The sequence below is a fragment of the Cnephaeus nilssonii genome (genome assembly GCF_951640355.1).
Source record: "Cnephaeus nilssonii genome assembly, chromosome: 15".
NCBI classification, from domain to species: Eukaryota; Metazoa; Chordata; class Mammalia; order Chiroptera; family Vespertilionidae; genus Cnephaeus; species Cnephaeus nilssonii.
Window position 1 is genome coordinate 59,430,202 of NC_137086.1, and position 16,907 is coordinate 59,447,108.

Below are 16,907 nucleotides of genomic sequence, written 5' to 3' on the forward strand. Positions count from 1 at the left end.
CACCCGAGACCCTGAGCCTGCAGCCATGCTCTAACCCCTGAGTAAAACGGCGGGGCTGTGTCTGCCTTGTTTGTGTTGCTGTTGTCTCAGATAGAACTCTCAGAGGCCACACACAGGCACTAAGAGAACCTTCTTGCCCGTTTTCCGCCTTCTCACTAGTTAGCTTTATGGGCCATTCTCACGACAGACTGACAACTTCTTTCTGTATTTGTGCGTCAATGCCCAGGAGAGACCCTGACCAGCCTGCCCCCCCACCCCCCAATCAGCTGTGCGGTAGGAGCGGAGGCAGCACCCAGAGTGGCGGGGCTGGAGCCAGAGCACACAGAGGGGCTCGGGAAAGCCGGACTGTGCACGGCATCAGCTCTGCCATCAGATGGAAGAAGCCAGCAGGTGACTTCCGGGCTGGGCAGAGCCTTGCCCAGGTTCAATATGTAATTAAATTAAGCGATTAATTAATTAATGCTGGTAACCTCCCAACTTGAAGGGGTAGAGTAGCACTCTACAATAGGTATAAACAGACATCTATCATTTTAGAGAAATTAGTTCTCCTCTCAATGCCAAAATATTACCTGGTTGATAAATTTATTTTAAAAAATATTAGGCCCAGCCAGTGTGGCTCAGTGGTTGAGTGTTGACCTATGAACCAGGGGGTCATGGTTCAATTTCCAGTCAGGGCACATGCCCGGTATGAGAACCATGCCAGGTCCCTGGATAGTCAAGGCCAGTGGAGCACAGATGCCTTGTTGTCAATACACCACAATGGCCACAGGCCGCGCTGGGCATGCGCCTCAACGGGATGTTCAGGACTCTAAGCCTGGGAATCCTTATCAGGCCAACATACCATGAGCGGGTGCAAGGACACACGGTACACTGTGCCCTTCTGTGGCCAGTGTGATTGACGTCACTGTTGGCACGAAGCCTTCTTTGTGTAAATAGTGGGTACTGACCAGTCTAGTTGGCTGGAGTTAGAAGTCTGCTGGAGAGAGCAGCTGGGATGGAGTGAGAAGTCTGCTGGAGAGAGCAGCTGGGATGGAGTGAGAAGTCTGCTGGAGAGAGCAGCTGGGATGGAGTGAGAAGCCTGGTGGAGAGAGCAGCTGGGATGGAGTGAGAAGCCTGCTGGAGAGAGCAGCTGGGAGGGTGCCCTATGACATGAGGAGGTGAGTCTAGGAGGCAGCGAGCGGCTGCCCAGCTACAGCTGTGGGTACAGGGATGGATGCTGCTTTATGGGGAAGAGGTATGTTCACCAGCCGGTGTCTGCTGCCTGCCTGCATGGACTTGGCTGTTTGGACTGTTCTGTCTGATGGCTATGTGGCCACTGGTTCAGCAATAATGACTCATCCTTATACACCCACAGCCTCTCCTGGCTTCTTCGGCTCCCAAGACCCCCTGCCAGCTCTGCCCAGACTCAGCGTTCTGTTCTCGTCTCTGAGCCACACCTGGAAAGTGCTGCGGCCTCCTGTGCCAGGGTTCCTCTGGCCGTGGATGGAGTGGCTCCGAGGCTGCTAGGCCAGGGGTGCCGAGGCAGGTCACACAGAGCGAGAGGATACCAGCCCAAGATGACACTTTCATTAACAAGGCACAAGTGACATTGTGGATGCAGCGCTTAGAGGGGCAACTAGACACAGGCCCTGCCCTCCAGGGGCTTGGGGCAGGGGATGGAGAACAGAGACCTGTAAGTCTGTTCCCACTTTCGTGTTCTCGCTGACACTGGGCTTCATGATGGGCAGCATAAGCACTTCCAATTTATGAAACCCAACGTGAGAACTCAAGTTTTGGGCACCAAGTCCCATGTCACTAAGGACTATGTCAACATACACTTGGAGTTGCAACACACATTCTCACACAGTTTGTTTTTAAAACATCGGGAGAGGGACACAGAAGGCAGTGCTCTGACCTCTCCCCAGAAAGAAACAAATGTGTCTTCTCTGGGGTTCGGTCTGTGTCATGTTTTCATGATTCCCACCAGGAGGTGCAATACTATGCAGCTGTGAGAAAGAACTCTTACCATTTGCAGCAGCATGGAGGAGTCTGGAGAGCATTATGCTGAACAAAATAAGCCAGTCAGAGAAAGGCAAGTATTACACAATCTCACTCAAATGTGGAATCTAATGAACAAAATAAACTGATGAACAGATTCAGAGACATAGAAGCACAGAACAGACCCTCAAACCTCAGAGGGAAGGCTGGAGTCGGGTGGTTGGGTAATCCTACATAATAAAAGGGTAATATGCAAATTGACCATACCTTCGCTATGCCCACGATTGGGTGGGAGGCACGGGGGGGGGGACTCAGGGTGGCCGGGGTGGCCGATTGGGCTGGCGGGAGGCGCGGGACTCGCGAGTCCCCGCCCCCCGCGCCTCCCGCCAATGCCATTGGCTGCTGCGCCACTGAGCGGGGACTGAATGGGGCCGGCAGGACGCTGAGCTCGCGTCGCCAGTGGCTGCGCGAGCTCAGTGTCTGCACCATGGCTGTGCTGCGGCACAGAAGGGGCCTCTGGGGCAGCAAGCCCACGTCCCAGCCCCGGCTGGCCGTGCGGCGGAAGTGAACGGGCCTCCGGGGTCGCGCGCCCACGTCCCTGCCCCGGCCAGCTGTGCGGCGGGAGTGAAAGGGCCTCCGGCACTGCACGCCCATGTCCCCGCCCCGGCCGGCCGTGCGGCAGGAATGAACGGGCCTGTGGGGCCCGGAGCTCAGCATCCGCGCGGCAGGGGAGGAACCAGAAAAATAGATCTTTCCAGTTCCTGATGCTGACAGCCCTATGGGTGCCGGGGTCCTCCACCTGCAGCCCCCAGTCGCAGCCCATCAGCCCCAGTGGCAGACTGGAAGCCCCCTGCCAGCAGTCCAGACGGGACCAGTGTGGCGCCGCGGTGGTGGGTGTCAGCGGGCATGCTACAGACATCAAATCACTGCCACCGAGGCCACCCTCCCCCACACACTCGCAAGTAGTATGGTCCAAGGGGGTGACTCCTAAGGCAAGGCTCCCATGGCAGCTGATGCTCACCATGCCAGGTGAGGAAGCCAGATCTGAAAGCCCAAGCCCCCGAGTACCTGAACTGCAGGGCGTCGTGGGCCAGGGCCCTGAGGAGGCCCCAGGACAAGCATCTTCCCAGAGGCTGTGCAGAAGGAGGGGAGGAACCTCTGGCTAGAGGCCGGGGTGAGGGATGCTGGTGTCTTTGCAGGCCAAGACAGGGCTGAGGGACACCCCCCCTCACCCCCATGCACGAATTTCGTGCACCGGGCCTCTAGTGATATTATAGTCATATTAGTGTCCTGGTGCACAGATTCATGCATATTGAAAGGAAATTAATTAGAAGAAGTATTTTAATATCGCTATTCGCCCTTTCTCTATAATAGAAATGTCAACCAAATTCACAATCGACAATGACAGATCGAAACACACGTGATTGGCACCAGCAAGAGCTTTGTATGTACCGCGCATGCATGAGTCAACTTAGCCTTTTATATATATAGAATAAACTTGCTTCATTAGACCTGCTTTGAGATGTAGCTAAAACTTTTCCAGCCCAGTAAAGCATCCCAACTTCTCTTTCAGGTAATTGTCAGTAATACAGCAGTAAATATCAACACAAAGCAGATTATTATTGTAGATCACACAGGGAGAACAAAGGGTAAAATATTTAACTGCAGCAGTGTTTGACTATATTCTGTGCAGTGAGAAAACCTGAAGTCACTTCCAAGGTCCACCATTTCTTAAATCTCTTCAGTCGGGTCAAGTTTCTAAACTTTCTAAATTTCCATTTTCTGGCTAATGAAAAGAAAATAGTATTCCATAGTCTCCTATCTACCTACTCCAGGACTTCTGTGAGGATCAAATGAGATGACGCACGTGAAAATGCTTCACAGACATTTGGTTGAACTGTAAAATGTTTGCACCTGGCTATAAAGGAAGTTGTGTCCTTGGGCTGAAGAAACTGCAAGAAGGCTAGTCGCTAGGGAGAGGAAGCCAGGCGTTGCTATGTGACATTGTTACCTGGCACCTACAGTGCCCGTTTCTGAGTGGGGCTGGGCTGTGGGCCGTATTTTGTACCATGGGGTCTTGGCAGTGTCAGCTGCAATTTGCTGGGGTGTCGCTCCAGGGTGGTGGCGGGGTCTGTGTCACACTTGGGAGAAGCCGAGTGTTGGTTTGTCAGCGCCAGGTCCGTGGTGCTGTTTATTTTTAAATGGGCAGTGCGCATCATGACAGCTCCTGCGTGATACATCTGCCCCCTGGTGGTCAGTGTGTGTCATAGCTACCAGTCGGATGGACGGACACTTAGCCTTTTATATCTACAGGTATGCATAGCCCATGGACACAGACAATAGAGTGGTGAAGGCCTGGTAAGTGCAGGTGCGGGTTAGAGGGGGTCAATGGTTAAAAAATAATTAAAGGGAAATCTACAATACTTTCAACAATAAAGATAAATTAAAAAAAGAAAAGCTAAAGCAAATGTCATAAGATCTCACTCATTCATGGTATATTTTTAAAAAGAAAACCAAAAACAAACGAACAAACTCATAGAGGCAGACAACAGATCAGGGGCTGGGCCTGGGGCTGGGGTTGGGGCTGGAGTGCAAGAGAGTGAAACATGTAAAGGGCCATCTGTACGGTAACAAACGGGAGCTGGACTTTGGAGTGACTGCAACACAGCTGGACTGTATAATGCTGCACAACTGAACCGTGTAGACTGCAATAAGCAAGTGCCATGCCCACTCACACAGCCATGTCGGGAAACATCCTCGAAGGAAAGGAGGTGGGACCTGCATGGGGACCTGAGTTCAGGGGGGCCTCTCAGAGAGGGGGCGTGGCGGGAAGACATTAGAGCAGCCGAGAAGGAAGCCAAAGAACTCAACATGCATGACCTGCAGAGCCAATGAGCACGCCAGAGAGACGTGGTGTCTGCAACCCCAGAGGGAGCTGCTGCCAGGCAGGCATGGCCTTGGAGCTGCCCCTTGAGAGGCAGCGGGTGAGGCTTAGCCTGGGTACAGGGAGGCCTCTGCACGAAGGCCCTCACGGGAGCTTGTGAAGGTTTGGGGGGAGGATTTAAGCAAGAACAGAACTTCCTGACTTCTGGGGACAGAATGGATTCTGAGAGCCGTTGAGGGTTGCTGGGATGCCAACAGCAATCCCCGACGCCAACCAGGGTCCTAATTCCATTCAATCGGCACCGACCACCTGCCGGTGTGCAGACCCCATACGTCAAGGACAGTTGCTCACAGACTGCCCATCTGTGGTGTCAGCCAGCCCCAGGCTCACCGCACCGATGACCAACCAGCTCTCATGCGGGAGTTCCTGTGACCCCCTAGTTCACTAATCCACCAGCAGGATCGCAGGGATCACAGAGGCACCATGCTCACAGCTTTACCATGAGGATGCAGTTGGGAGCAGTCTAGTGGGGAGGTGCATAGTTCAAGGTCTGGGGAGAGGGGCAGAGAGTGTCCAGGCCCTTTCCTCATGGCACTGGGCATGTCGTTTTCCCCCCAACCCCCTGAGAACATCACGTGCTCACCACCCACTGATGCTTCAGTGGCCAGAGCTTTCTTGGGGCCTTAGCCCCTCTCCCCTCCCTGCAGGTTGGGGATGGGCCTGAAAAAGTTCCCACCCTCATCATGCACTGTCTTCCTGGTGTGGCCAGCCCACTTGCTCCAGCTGGGAGACTATCCCAGGGCCCCTGGCCCCACTCTTTAGCATACGCCCAGGTATGGTGGAATGGGCCTCCTTATGAATAACCAAGGGCACTCCAACCACAGGAACTTCCAAAGGTTAGGAGCTCTGTGTAAGGAAAAAAAACAAGGAGCAGAGAGATGTCTGTTCTATTGCATCACAGGAAGGCAGGAAAGTTAGTTGGTGACCAATAGCACTCAGCATCGAAAGGAACAATGGAGAGGAGCCTGGCCTCTGTGTAGCTGGTCAGCCAGGAAGAGGGTGGGCCAGGAGGGAGAAGGAGGAAAGCAGCTCCCACAGGAGCCAGGCTGCTCCCGGGAGAGGAGCCGGGGGCCCAGACAAGCCGGAGGCTGTGAGGGAAACGAGCCCCAAGAAGGAGGAAGCAGATGGGGCGAGTCCTAACACAACCCCCCTGCTACTCCTTTGCTTTTGAGACAAACTGTGCTAAGAGCCCTGAAGAGACTCTTGTTGGTATGAACACCAAATGGCCCCCAGCAGGAAGGAACCTTCTCTCATAGGCCGGTCTGTTTTATTCTTTAAAACCCTGAGGAGCCTTTAGGTCTCTGCCCTCCAGCCATCAGGGAAGCTGCTCAATACTGTAATCCCACAGGCAGATCCTCTCCAACTCTTCACTCAGTGTAGACCTTCCAGAAACAGCTGGCCTATCTGTGCCTAATTCTGTGAACACAGAGATGACACAGGAGACCTGGCACTGACCCTTGCTGCACTGATGCCAGAGGGCAGGGCCAGCAGCACCCAGCGCTCCGGATGGGTGAGGCCCTGGGTGTTGCAGTTGGGGGAGGGCCGAGGCCAGGAAGCGGAGGGCAGGGCCAGCAGCACCCAGCGCTCCGGATTGGAGAGGCCTGGGGTGTTGCAGTTGGGGGAGGGCCGAGGCCAGGAGGTGCCTGAGTGGAAAGTCCCAAACAACAGGCCTGGCTCCGGGCGGGACCAGCAGGCCAGTGGCTTTTCCCTTCCTAGCACACAGGCTCCCAGGAGGGCTGAGGTCAGAGGGTGCTGCCTGGAGGGTATCAGGCCACAGCTCTGTGCTGACCGAGAGCCCGCAGCCTGTGGGAATAGCACTCTGACTCCTGACACCAATGACCTTGAACAGAATGGAGGAGTTGAAATGTGATGGGACAGAGCGCATAACTGTGGACTACGTGAAGGGAATCCTTCAACCCACGCCCACCTGCGACAACTGGGACCAGATCTGGGACTTCCAGGCCAGGCCTGACGACCTGCTCATCTGCACCTACCCTAAAGCAGGTGGGGCGGAGCAGGGGAGCCGGGAGGGGGCGGGAAATGCATTTATAGGGAAATAAAGAGATGATCTTTGAGTGGAGGGCTGCTGGCTGGGCAGTGAGGGCTATAGCAAATCGCAGTGGAAACTGAAACTGAAACAAGTTTTAAGTGTTTAATTCTTCCAGTGATGCACATTTCTTTTTACCTCCTCAGCAAAGAACACACGGGCTCTAGACTTGTTGATTGATTTGTTCCCAAGGCAGGCCTTCCTTATGGGCCTTGTACCAAAGCCGCTCTGTGTGAGTGAGCAGGAAAGGGACCCAGGCTGATTTGGGGATGATTAGGGGAACTGGGGTTCTGCATTGCTGACCGGCTCAGCAGCCCTCAAAATCTGCAGGCAGGATCGGAGAGCTGTTCTCCTAAGGAACAGTGCAGCTCAGTCAACAGGACAGCTCCCAGGGAATGGCTGAGGCAGGAAACAATGAACTGCACACATAAGTCTACTGCACACTGTAGCCTTTTCATAAAAATCATACTATGGCCGAAACCGGTTTGGCTCAGTGGATAGAGCGTCGGCCTGCGGACTCAGGGGTCCCAGGTTCGATTCCGGTCAAGGGCATGTATCTTGGTTGCGGGCACATCCCTAGTAGGGGGTGTGCAGGAGGCAGCTGATCGATGATTCTCTCTCATGGATGTTTCTAACTCTCTATCCCTCTCTCTTCCACTCTGTAAAAAAACAAAACAAAACAAAACAAAAAAATCATACTATGGTAAAACAAGGTATAAAGAATGATGTTTTCTCAATTCCATCATAAATCTGGTTTCACAATGCACACAGATGTCTAACATGCACTTGACCATCTTAAGGATATAGTACACTAACGGTCTACTCATCTCCACCTCCTGCTTAACAAGGGACAACGTGGACTCAGGAGATAGTGGACTTCATACTAAATGATGGTGATGTTGGCAGAACTCAACGAGCACCTACTCACGTGCGGTTTCCTTTCATCGAATGGGTCATCCCGTCCATAGGATCGGGTGAGTGTGGAATAACCTCACTTGATTGCACTCCTAAATGCAGGCTCAGAATGCTGTCAAATAGCCTCTCACAACTCCAGACATTCGCACAAGTAATGATGGGTTTTGTGACTCTGTCTTTTCAAAACACTGTATCAGGCCAATGCTGTACTACAGCCATCTCTTCTAACGAGTCACTGCTTATACGGAAGGAAGGTAAATTTTGATCCTCCAATTAGACATTAATTTTACTCCACCAGGAGGAGCCTCAGTGACTTCCTGGTCAACAGGTTTGGATTTTTTGGGTTCTTATTCGTTTGGTTTGCTGTTTGTAATGGTTAGACATTGTTCAAGCCAGAACATTAATTCACAGGTTAGACACATCCTCGCAGGTCAGAGCACAGAGTTGCCTTACCTTGTCCAGTTGGCCCTGAGGTGGTAACAATGAACGCAGCAGTGTTTTGAAGCACAGAGAACAATAGTGGGAAATGATCAAAATCATTTTACAGGCTTGGAACAAGCTAATGCGATGCCCTCGCCACGGACCCTGAAAACACACCTTCCCTTCCAATTACTACCTCCGTCTTTCCTGGAGAAAAACTGTAAGGTAAACAGCAGCAGGAGCTCTGAGTTATGCTCTGGTCTTCTCTCTATTTCCTCCGAAAGCACTTCACTATTAAAGGGCTCACCTCTTCACCACAACTGCGTGCACACGGCTATGAGCTTTCCATCTCCCACACCCACCTCACCGGGATCAGCATCCCAAAGACCCTGTCCGGAAGGATGGATGGACGGACGTAGCTTGTGGGCGATAACCATCGCGCAGCGGCCTCATGGGCTATTTCTCTCCCCCCTTCCCAGATAATCTATGTGGCGAGAAACCCCAAGGACAACCTGGTGTCTTACTACCATTTCCACAGGATGAATAAAGCGCTTCCGGCCCCAGGGACCTGGGAAGAGTATTTTGAGAGCTTTCTGACTGGGAAAGGTATGAACCTTCTGCTCTGAACCCCTTTCTAAGCCTCAAATACCATAAAAAGGGCCATTTCCTGAGTACCCATGGGGCCTGCCTTCTTGGATGTGCGGGGATCCCCACCTGACACTGGGAGCTCACTCCTCCCTGGACTGTCAGCTGGTGAGCAGGGACCCCCTGGCCCCACCTCATTCCCTGGCCCCGCCCCACTCCCCTGGCCCCTCTCCACTCCCCTTGCCCCACCCCATTACCCTGGCCCCATCCCATTACCCTGGCCTGTCCCACTCCCTGTCTCCTGTCCCATTCCCCTGGCCCCGTCCCATTCCCCTGGCCCCATCCCATTCCCCTGGCCCCATCCCATTCCCCTGGCCCCATCCCGTTCCCCTGGACCCGTCCCACGCCCTTCCCCACTGCCCTCACCTCCCCCCGCCCCCCGTTCCATTCCCCTGGCCCCGTCCCACTCCCTTTCCCCCCTCCCATTCCCCTAGACCCGTCCCATTCCCCTAGACCCGTCCCACTCCCTTTCCCCCCTCCCATTCCCCTAGACCCGTCCCATTCCCCTAGACCCGCCCCACTCCCTTTCCCCCCTCCCATTCCCCTAGACCCGTCCCATTCCCTTTCTCCCTTCCCATTCCCCTAGACCCGTCCCATTCCCCTAGACCCGTCCCATTCCCCTGGACCCGTCCCACTCCCTTTCCCCACTCCCATTCCCCTAGACCCGTCCCACTCCCTTTCTCCCGTCGCATTCCCCTAGACCCGTCCCATTCCCCTGGCCCTGGCCCACTCCCTTTCCCCCCATCCCACGCCCTGGCCCTGCCCTGTCTTGCAGTGTGCTGGGGCTCATGGCACGACCACGTGAAAGGATGGTGGGAAGCCAGAGACCAACACCGCATCCTCTACCTCTTCTACGAGGACCTGAAGATGGTGAGGGGCAGCAGTGTTCCTATTTGACCATGAAATATTACATCACAGCGTGGGGGCACATCAGGGCCTCACAGAGTGAAAGGGAGCAAGAATGGCTTCATTTCACTGGAGGTAGCTGCCCCGTGCGAAATGCCCCCGGCTGTCCTGGCTCCTGCCTCGCACGTCGCCCGCCTTCCAGCACATCTATTTTACATTCTGCTTAGGAGGGAAACGCTTTTCTAACACACTTTTTTCATTGAGGAACATCAATTTCAAGAACAGTTTAAGAAATGATGATATAATGGGAAAATACTAATGATTTAGAGTCAGAATTATTGAATTCAAATTCTGGCTTTATTGCCAGATATAAAATATCGAGAGTGAAAAAAGCATCGTTTTCTATGTTTTTAATTGAGATCATTGATGTGTAATATAGTGTTAGTTTCAGGTATACAACAGGATGACTTGATATTTGTACTCCTTGCAAAATGAGCACCACAGTAAGTCTACTTAACATCTGCACCAAATAGAGTTATAACTATTTCCTGTAGTTGGAACTTTAAGATCTACTTGCTCCTCGACTTTCAGGTATGCAACACAGTATCATTAACCACAGCCGCCTGCTGCACAGACACCCCTGACTGACTGAGCAGACAGCTGCGAGTCTGTACCTCTGACCCCTCACCCACTCCTCCCAGCCCTGCCCTGCCCCTTGCAACCCCAGTTTGTTCCCCGTGTCTATATTCTTATTTTGTTTTGTTTTGTTTTAAATTGCACTCTGGTTTTTTAAAACAAATAGTTTATTACATTTCTAGTATTCTAATACACAGGTAGTCTAACCTCAGAGTCCCTAAAACCTTTTGCATGTTCTGTGGTCATATTCTGGAATATTCCCTGAATGCAGTCACACAATGCTCACAGTTTTCAGCACTCTTGCTGATCCCTAGTCTGTAGGAGGCCAATTAAATTAAGCACTTTTTGTTGTTGTTGTTAATCCTCACCCAAGTGTATGTTTTTTTTTTCCATTGGCTTTCTGAGAGAGTGGAAGGGAGAGGGAGAAAGAGAAACATCGATGTGAGAGACACATGGATTGGCTGCTTCCCACACCTGCCTTGACTTGGGCCAGGGATCCAGCCTGCAACTGAGGTACGTGCCCCTGAGCAGAATCGAACCCGTGACTCTTCAGTTCACAGGTAGGGGCTCTAATCACTGAATAAGGACTACTACACCTTGGACCCTGGACTCATCACTCGGCTACGGACTCCCTGCTGGACACGTGGCCGACCAAGACCCTCCAGTAACTGCCCGAGCAGGACATTTGGAAATAAGTTTAGTGCAGCATTCCCCGCACACTGCACATCATCCTCAGCGGTGCTTCCATCTCAGAACAGGAAAAGCTTAATAATTACAGTTAATTTGTAAAAATCTGTGTCACCGTATTAAAATGAGTCATTTCTGGAAAGTTGAGCATTTGTGAGGCAGGATTATTTATTATTTTATGTTACATATCAATATTATTAATTCAATGCAATATTTTAAAAACTATTTTATATCAAATCTTCACGTTTCTTTTTACTCTGATCACAGAAGCCAAAGCATGAAATTCGGAAGCTGGGAGAATTTATTGGAAAAAAGCTGGATGACAACGTCCTAGATAAAATTGCCTATCACACTTCGTTTGATGTCATGAAGCAAAATCCCATGGCAAACTACTCGACAGTCCCCACTGAGGTCATGGACCACTCAGTCTCTCCGTTCATGAGAAAAGGTGGTTCTCTCTCTGTTGGTCAAGACTCTAAAAGAACTGTCGAGGACCCCAGGGCCTGTGGGGAGGTTTCCATGGATAAGAAAAACAAGGTCCATAATAAATGATGCTGGGGGAAGGAGTATTTAAGAGACCACAGATGAAATGAAATCAACGTTTAGCCACAACTAGAGAGTAAGGTTTAGTGTCTAAACCCAATGCCTTATCTCACTCCCCTCCAGAGTTCTAGATGATAAGGTGGAAATGCTGACTTCAGTCCAATGGAGCAAAGCATCCACTGTGTAGGTAGCTCGATGCTGCCTGTCATGCAAGAGGGCAGGGAAAAGACAGGAAAGCCCCCAGGCCTGCGGTTTTAACGTGAGGTCCCCACCCCCACCACAACGTGGCTCAGGGGTAGCAGGCTCTCCTGGCCCCACAATCAGACAGACGTCCTCTTCCCTTGGACGGAAAGGGACAGGCTGGCAGGAGGAACGTCACACCCAAGAGCAGGGCAGAGAGCACAGTCCTGAGCAGCTCTGACTCCCACACCTCTTTCAGGGGCCGTTGGAGACTGGAGGAATCACTTCACCGTGGCTCAGAACGAGCGGTTTGACGAAGACTATCAGCGGAAAATGGCTGGGACAAGTCTAACTTTCCACTTCCAGTTCTAGAGAGAGAGAAAGTGTTTTAGTTTATTACCCAGCTCACTGGGCAACAACCGATAGAAGTTTCATTCCCCAGACACACCGCATTGGGCCCGGGTTCTCAGACCAGTTGTTGGTCATGTTTGCTTTTGCTCACTCTACAAAGGAAAGATCAGAGTTAGCAGCGACTGGGGACGGTGGGGATGGGAACTGTCGGGAGGAGGTTCAATAAACTCCTATTACACACGTGACACTGGTGCTAATGATCATTCTGCTGAAGCTTACAGGTCATGTGATGGCTAACATTAAAAATGCTCCAGTCCTCACATAAAACACACTCAAGTTTTCAGATGAAGTGTTGGTTAAAGGTAGGGTTTTTTTTATTGATTAATTTTAGAGGGGCGGGGTGGGGGGAGATAAACATCGACTTGCTGTTCTACTTATGTATCCATTGGTCACTTCTTGTATGTGCCCTGACTGGGGATCGAACCCACAACCTTGGCATAATGGGGACAATGCTCTCACCACCTGGGCTACCCGACCAGGGCCAAGCTAAATTTTAATGCCGCACTGAAATGTGTAAACAGCGACTAATTCCAGCAATGGCTTGACAGCCAGGTGCCTGTCCAGTGGCTGCTTCCCCCTGAAGTCTCCAGGTCACTCAGGGCTCAGGCTAGAACACCTTCCTCCCCATCTCTTGCCACTACCTGGGCACTTGGCTGGACTCGCTTCCACCCACAAGTGCTACTGTTCAGCCCACCTTACTCTGACGCTCTGAGTGCCTCCACAGTCACCTTCTCACATGCAGCACCACGTGCCACATGCCCTACATGCTGCCACCTCCATGGCCCCCTCCCGCCAAAACCTGTGCTTCCCGCCTAGGCGAGTGTGGGCTTCCTGACTCGTTTCTGTGCTCATCACACCTGCCAGGGCTCTTCTCCTGCAGTGAAACTCTGATTACATTCCCCTAGTGCTGCATTTTCCAATAATGCCCACGTTTCCCTGCCTGAGAGCTGCATCCAGGTTTTCAGCCATGAATTCAGAGGCATCTATAGCTGTATGTGATACAGGTGATCCCATTTTCCAAACCACCTCGTACTGCAGCCAGTCAGCCTCCCACTGAGCCTGCTCACACCTGTCAGGTTCCTGAACTACTGGCTTCATTGTCCTGGGCCTCCACCGGGAATCCCCTCCTTCTCTGTGCCCTGCACACGGGCAGCGTGCCCAGTCCCCGCACCTCCTGCTCCTGAAGAGACTGTCCCTCTGACTCCTCTACACTTGGTATAATTCACCTTTTTATTAATATTAAAGCATATTGTGCTGTTACTTGTCTGTCTATGTTGTCTTTACTGTGCTTGTTTAAATTTCCTCTGTGTATTTTTCTCCAAGATAGGGACAATATGCCTCCCTGCACACCAAACAGTACGTACCCTGCACAGAAATAAGGAACTGGAAGAACATTTCACTCAAGAAAATTCTGAAAAGCCAACTGTTTATATCCTAAAGAGCCCTCTAACGGCTCTCATCTGTAGCTAGCTGTGCAATAAGGTGGGAAAAACCACACGTGGCTATTTAATTAATTAACATTTAAACTTTAGCTCCTCACTCGCACCAGCCAGGTTTCCAGGGCTCAGGAGCACATGTGACTGGGCCTATCGTTTGGATAGCGCGTTTTATGAAACACTAGTGGCCGGTGCACAAATTCCTGCACATTGAAAGGAAATTAATTGGAAGAAATATTTTAATATCGCTATTCGCCCTTTCTCTATAATAGAAGTGTCAACCAAATTTATGATCGACAATGACAGATGAAAACACACACGTGATTGGCACCAGCAAGAGCTTTATATGTACCGCGCATGCATGAGTCAACTTAGCCTTTTATAGACATAGAATAAACTTGCTTCATTAGACCTGCTTTCTGATTTAGCTAAACTTTTTCCAGCTCAGTGAAGCACCCCAACTTCTCTTTCAGGTAATTATCAGCAACACAGCAGTAAATACCAACACAACGCAGATTATTATTGTAGATCACACAGGGAGAACAAAGGGTAAAATATTAAACTGTAGCAGTGTCTTACTATATTCTGTGCAGTGAGAAAACCTGAAGTCATTTTCAAGGTCCATCATTTCTTACTTCTTTTCAGTCGGGTCAAGTTTCTAAGCTTTCTAAATCTCCATTTTCCGGCTAATGAAAAGAAAATAGGATTCTACTGAGTCTCCTATCTACCTACTCCAGGACTTCTGTGAGGATCAAATGAGATGAGGCACGGGAAAACGCTTCACAGACATTTGGTTAAAGTGTGAAATGTTTCCACCTGTGTTCCTGGAACTCCAAGGAAGCTAGTCACTAGGGAGAGGAAGCTGGGCATTGCTACCTGATGTCATTACCTGGCACTCACAGCGACCATTTCCGGGCTGGGCTATGGGCTGCATTTTGCGCCATGGGGTCTTGGCAGCATCAGCTGCGATTTGGTGGGCTGTCGCTCCAGGATGGTGGCAGGGCATGTGTCCCACTTGGGGGAAGCTGAATGTTGCTTTCTGGGTGCCAGGTCCACGGTGTCATTTCTCTGTGCACGTCATGGCAGCTCCTGCATTGAGCATCTGTGCCCTGGTGGTCAGTGTGCATCACAGTGACCGGTCGGAAGGTGGGAAGGATACTTAGCATATTAGCCTTTTATATAGATAGAGACCTGGTGCACAAATTTGTGCATGGGTGGGGAACCTCGGCCTGGCTGGCGATTGAGGTCCATGGGGGGGGGAGGGGAAAAGGGGAGGTCAGGGCCGCCGGCCAGGGGAAGGGACCCTGGGAGGTTGGCCAGCCGGCCCCCCAGTCAGGGCCTATCAGGGGGCTGGCTGGCAGAGGGGAGGGACAGTAGAATGTTGGCTGGCTGGTTGAAGAGGCCAACAGGCAGGGGGGAGGGGCCGTGGAGGTTAGCCGGCTGGGCAGAGGGGCTGCAGGAGGTTGGCTGTGGGAGCACACTGACCACCAGGGGGCAGCTTCTGCATTGAGCGCCTGCCCCTGGTGGTGAGTGCATGTCATAGCGACTGGTCGACCAGTCATTCTGGTCATTCGGTTGTAACGGTCATTTAAGCTTTTATATATAGAGATTTCTATCACCAGAAAGAGATCTGACGGACAAGACCTTTTATTTTCACAAAAATCCTTTGGGTGCAGCCTTATGTCCCAATGGAAACTAACCCTGCTGGTAAGAGGCATTAGTAAGTTCCTCTATGGGAAGTGCTGGAACCTAGTTTGAAACGTAACTCCAGTGTTTCTAAGCCTGGGGTTTGATTTCTCAACACCAAGCCTCTTCCTTCCTGTCCTGCTCAGTCTCACCACAGGCTTCCATCACAATCACACTGACCACAGGCTGTTCGCCCGTCCCGGACCCTGAACCAGCCCAGGCTGGCCAGGAGTTGGCCACTGCCCATGCTCAGGTGACATTTAATAATGTTCTACTAAATGGCTAGCCCACCCCACTGTCAAAAGTTGTGAAGTCAGCAGGGCCCCAAGTGGACTGTTGCCTCACACTTGACTACCAGGCATGTGTCCGGTCTGAACTCTGTCCTTCATGCCTTTACATCTATATTCCTCCCCTGGAACGGGCACAGCACGGCTCTGCAGGCCTGATCAGACGTGGTGCTTTCTGGGGCTGTGCCCCAGCTCCCTCGACCCCCATAACCCCGGCCTCAGAGCCTGCCAGCTCCCTGGATAAACAGCACAGGGAGAGAGGGCTTGAGCTCAGGGCACTTGACCTTGCACTCAGGTTTCTACCTCTTACTTTCCTTCAAACCACCCCCATAATCTTGGCAGGTAAATCCCACCTATATATTTTGGTTACTTAACTCTAGCACAAACAGACCAATTCAACCTGTCCTTAACGTGGCCTCTCCCCTCAAATCTCTTAAAATGAGTGATTAGCATATTATGCTTGATCTATTTGTATCCCTTCTGATACCTCAAATCTATTAATACAGGGTTCATGCTCTGTGTTTTATCATACCTGAGCAATGTCCTTGGACTCCTGTGGAGGAAGTCTGGTTTGAATCAAGAAAATATGTATTAAAACAAACTGCACATAAGAGATGCAAGAAGCACGCTAGCACAGCGCAGTTGGTGCGATGATCCTATGTAAAACATGAAGACGCTTTTGTATCCAGCAATGTTGGGAAGAGACTTGTACAACTGAACAGGCTCCTGAGCCCACGGGCTGTTGCCCATTGGGAAGGACCAATAGAAACACAGATTTCAAATAAATACATTATGCCAATTCAAACTCAAATCTACCCCAATAAAAACACCCTCAGATAAGAAATATCACAATAAGATAGGGAATTAGAAAGTAAGTGATTTTTGCATCAACAGACTTAGAGCACCAGAGAGCCTGCAGGCCGGCAGGGCGGCACTAGTGTGAGCAAGAGATGAGACATTCCTGATTTAAACCAAACTAAAACAGGCACATCCCTGGCTGGGCGGCTCGTGTGGGCATTGTCCCGTGCAGCAAAGGGTTGCCATTGGGACCCCAGGTTATGGGCTCAATCCCCAGTGGAGGCAAACTATCGATGTTTTACTCTCACATCAACGTTTATTCTCTCTCTCCCTCTCTCTTCCTCTCTCTCTAAAATCTATATATATAAAAGCCTAAGCGACTGGCATACCAGCTGACCAGCCAGTAGCTATGACATGCACTGACCACCAGGGGGCAGATGCTCAGCGCA

General features: G+C 51.3%; 1 protein-coding gene across 2 annotated transcripts; it reads left to right on the top strand.

Annotated features, from left to right (window-relative positions):
- The first annotated feature begins 5,716 nt into the window (after positions 1–5,716).
- On the top strand, positions 5,717–13,610 carry LOC307111865 (sulfotransferase 1C4-like). Of its 2 annotated transcripts, XM_079792049.1 has the most exons (8): positions 5,717–6,431; positions 6,771–6,925; positions 7,817–7,942; positions 8,431–8,528; positions 8,783–8,909; positions 9,724–9,818; positions 11,385–11,565; positions 12,100–13,610. In XM_079792049.1, the coding sequence occupies exons 2-8, from the start codon at positions 6,772–6,774 to the stop codon at positions 12,210–12,212; spliced, it is 894 nt and encodes a 297-aa protein (XP_079648175.1). In that variant the 5' UTR covers positions 5,717–6,431; position 6,771; the 3' UTR covers positions 12,213–13,610. The 2 variants fall into 2 exon arrangements, with proteins under 2 accessions (XP_079648175.1, XP_079648174.1); XM_079792048.1 differs by lacking the exon at positions 5,717–6,431 and having other exon boundaries at positions 6,440–6,925.
- Positions 13,611–16,907: the final 3,297 nt, after the last annotated feature.

What these genes read in the sequence shown, in the direction of transcription:
- LOC307111865 (XM_079792048.1), top strand. Translation starts at nt 6,757, where the DNA reads ATGACCTTGAACAGAATGGAGGAGTTGAAATGTGATGGGACAGAGCGC. An exon ending in CATCCCGTCCATAGGATCGG is followed by an intron (nt 7,943 to 8,430) that starts GTGAGTGTGGAA and finishes ATCATTTTACAG; the next exon opens with GCTTGGAACAAGCTAATGCG. An exon ending in GAGCTTTCTGACTGGGAAAG is followed by an intron (nt 8,910 to 9,723) that starts GTATGAACCTTC and finishes CCTGTCTTGCAG; the next exon opens with TGTGCTGGGGCTCATGGCAC.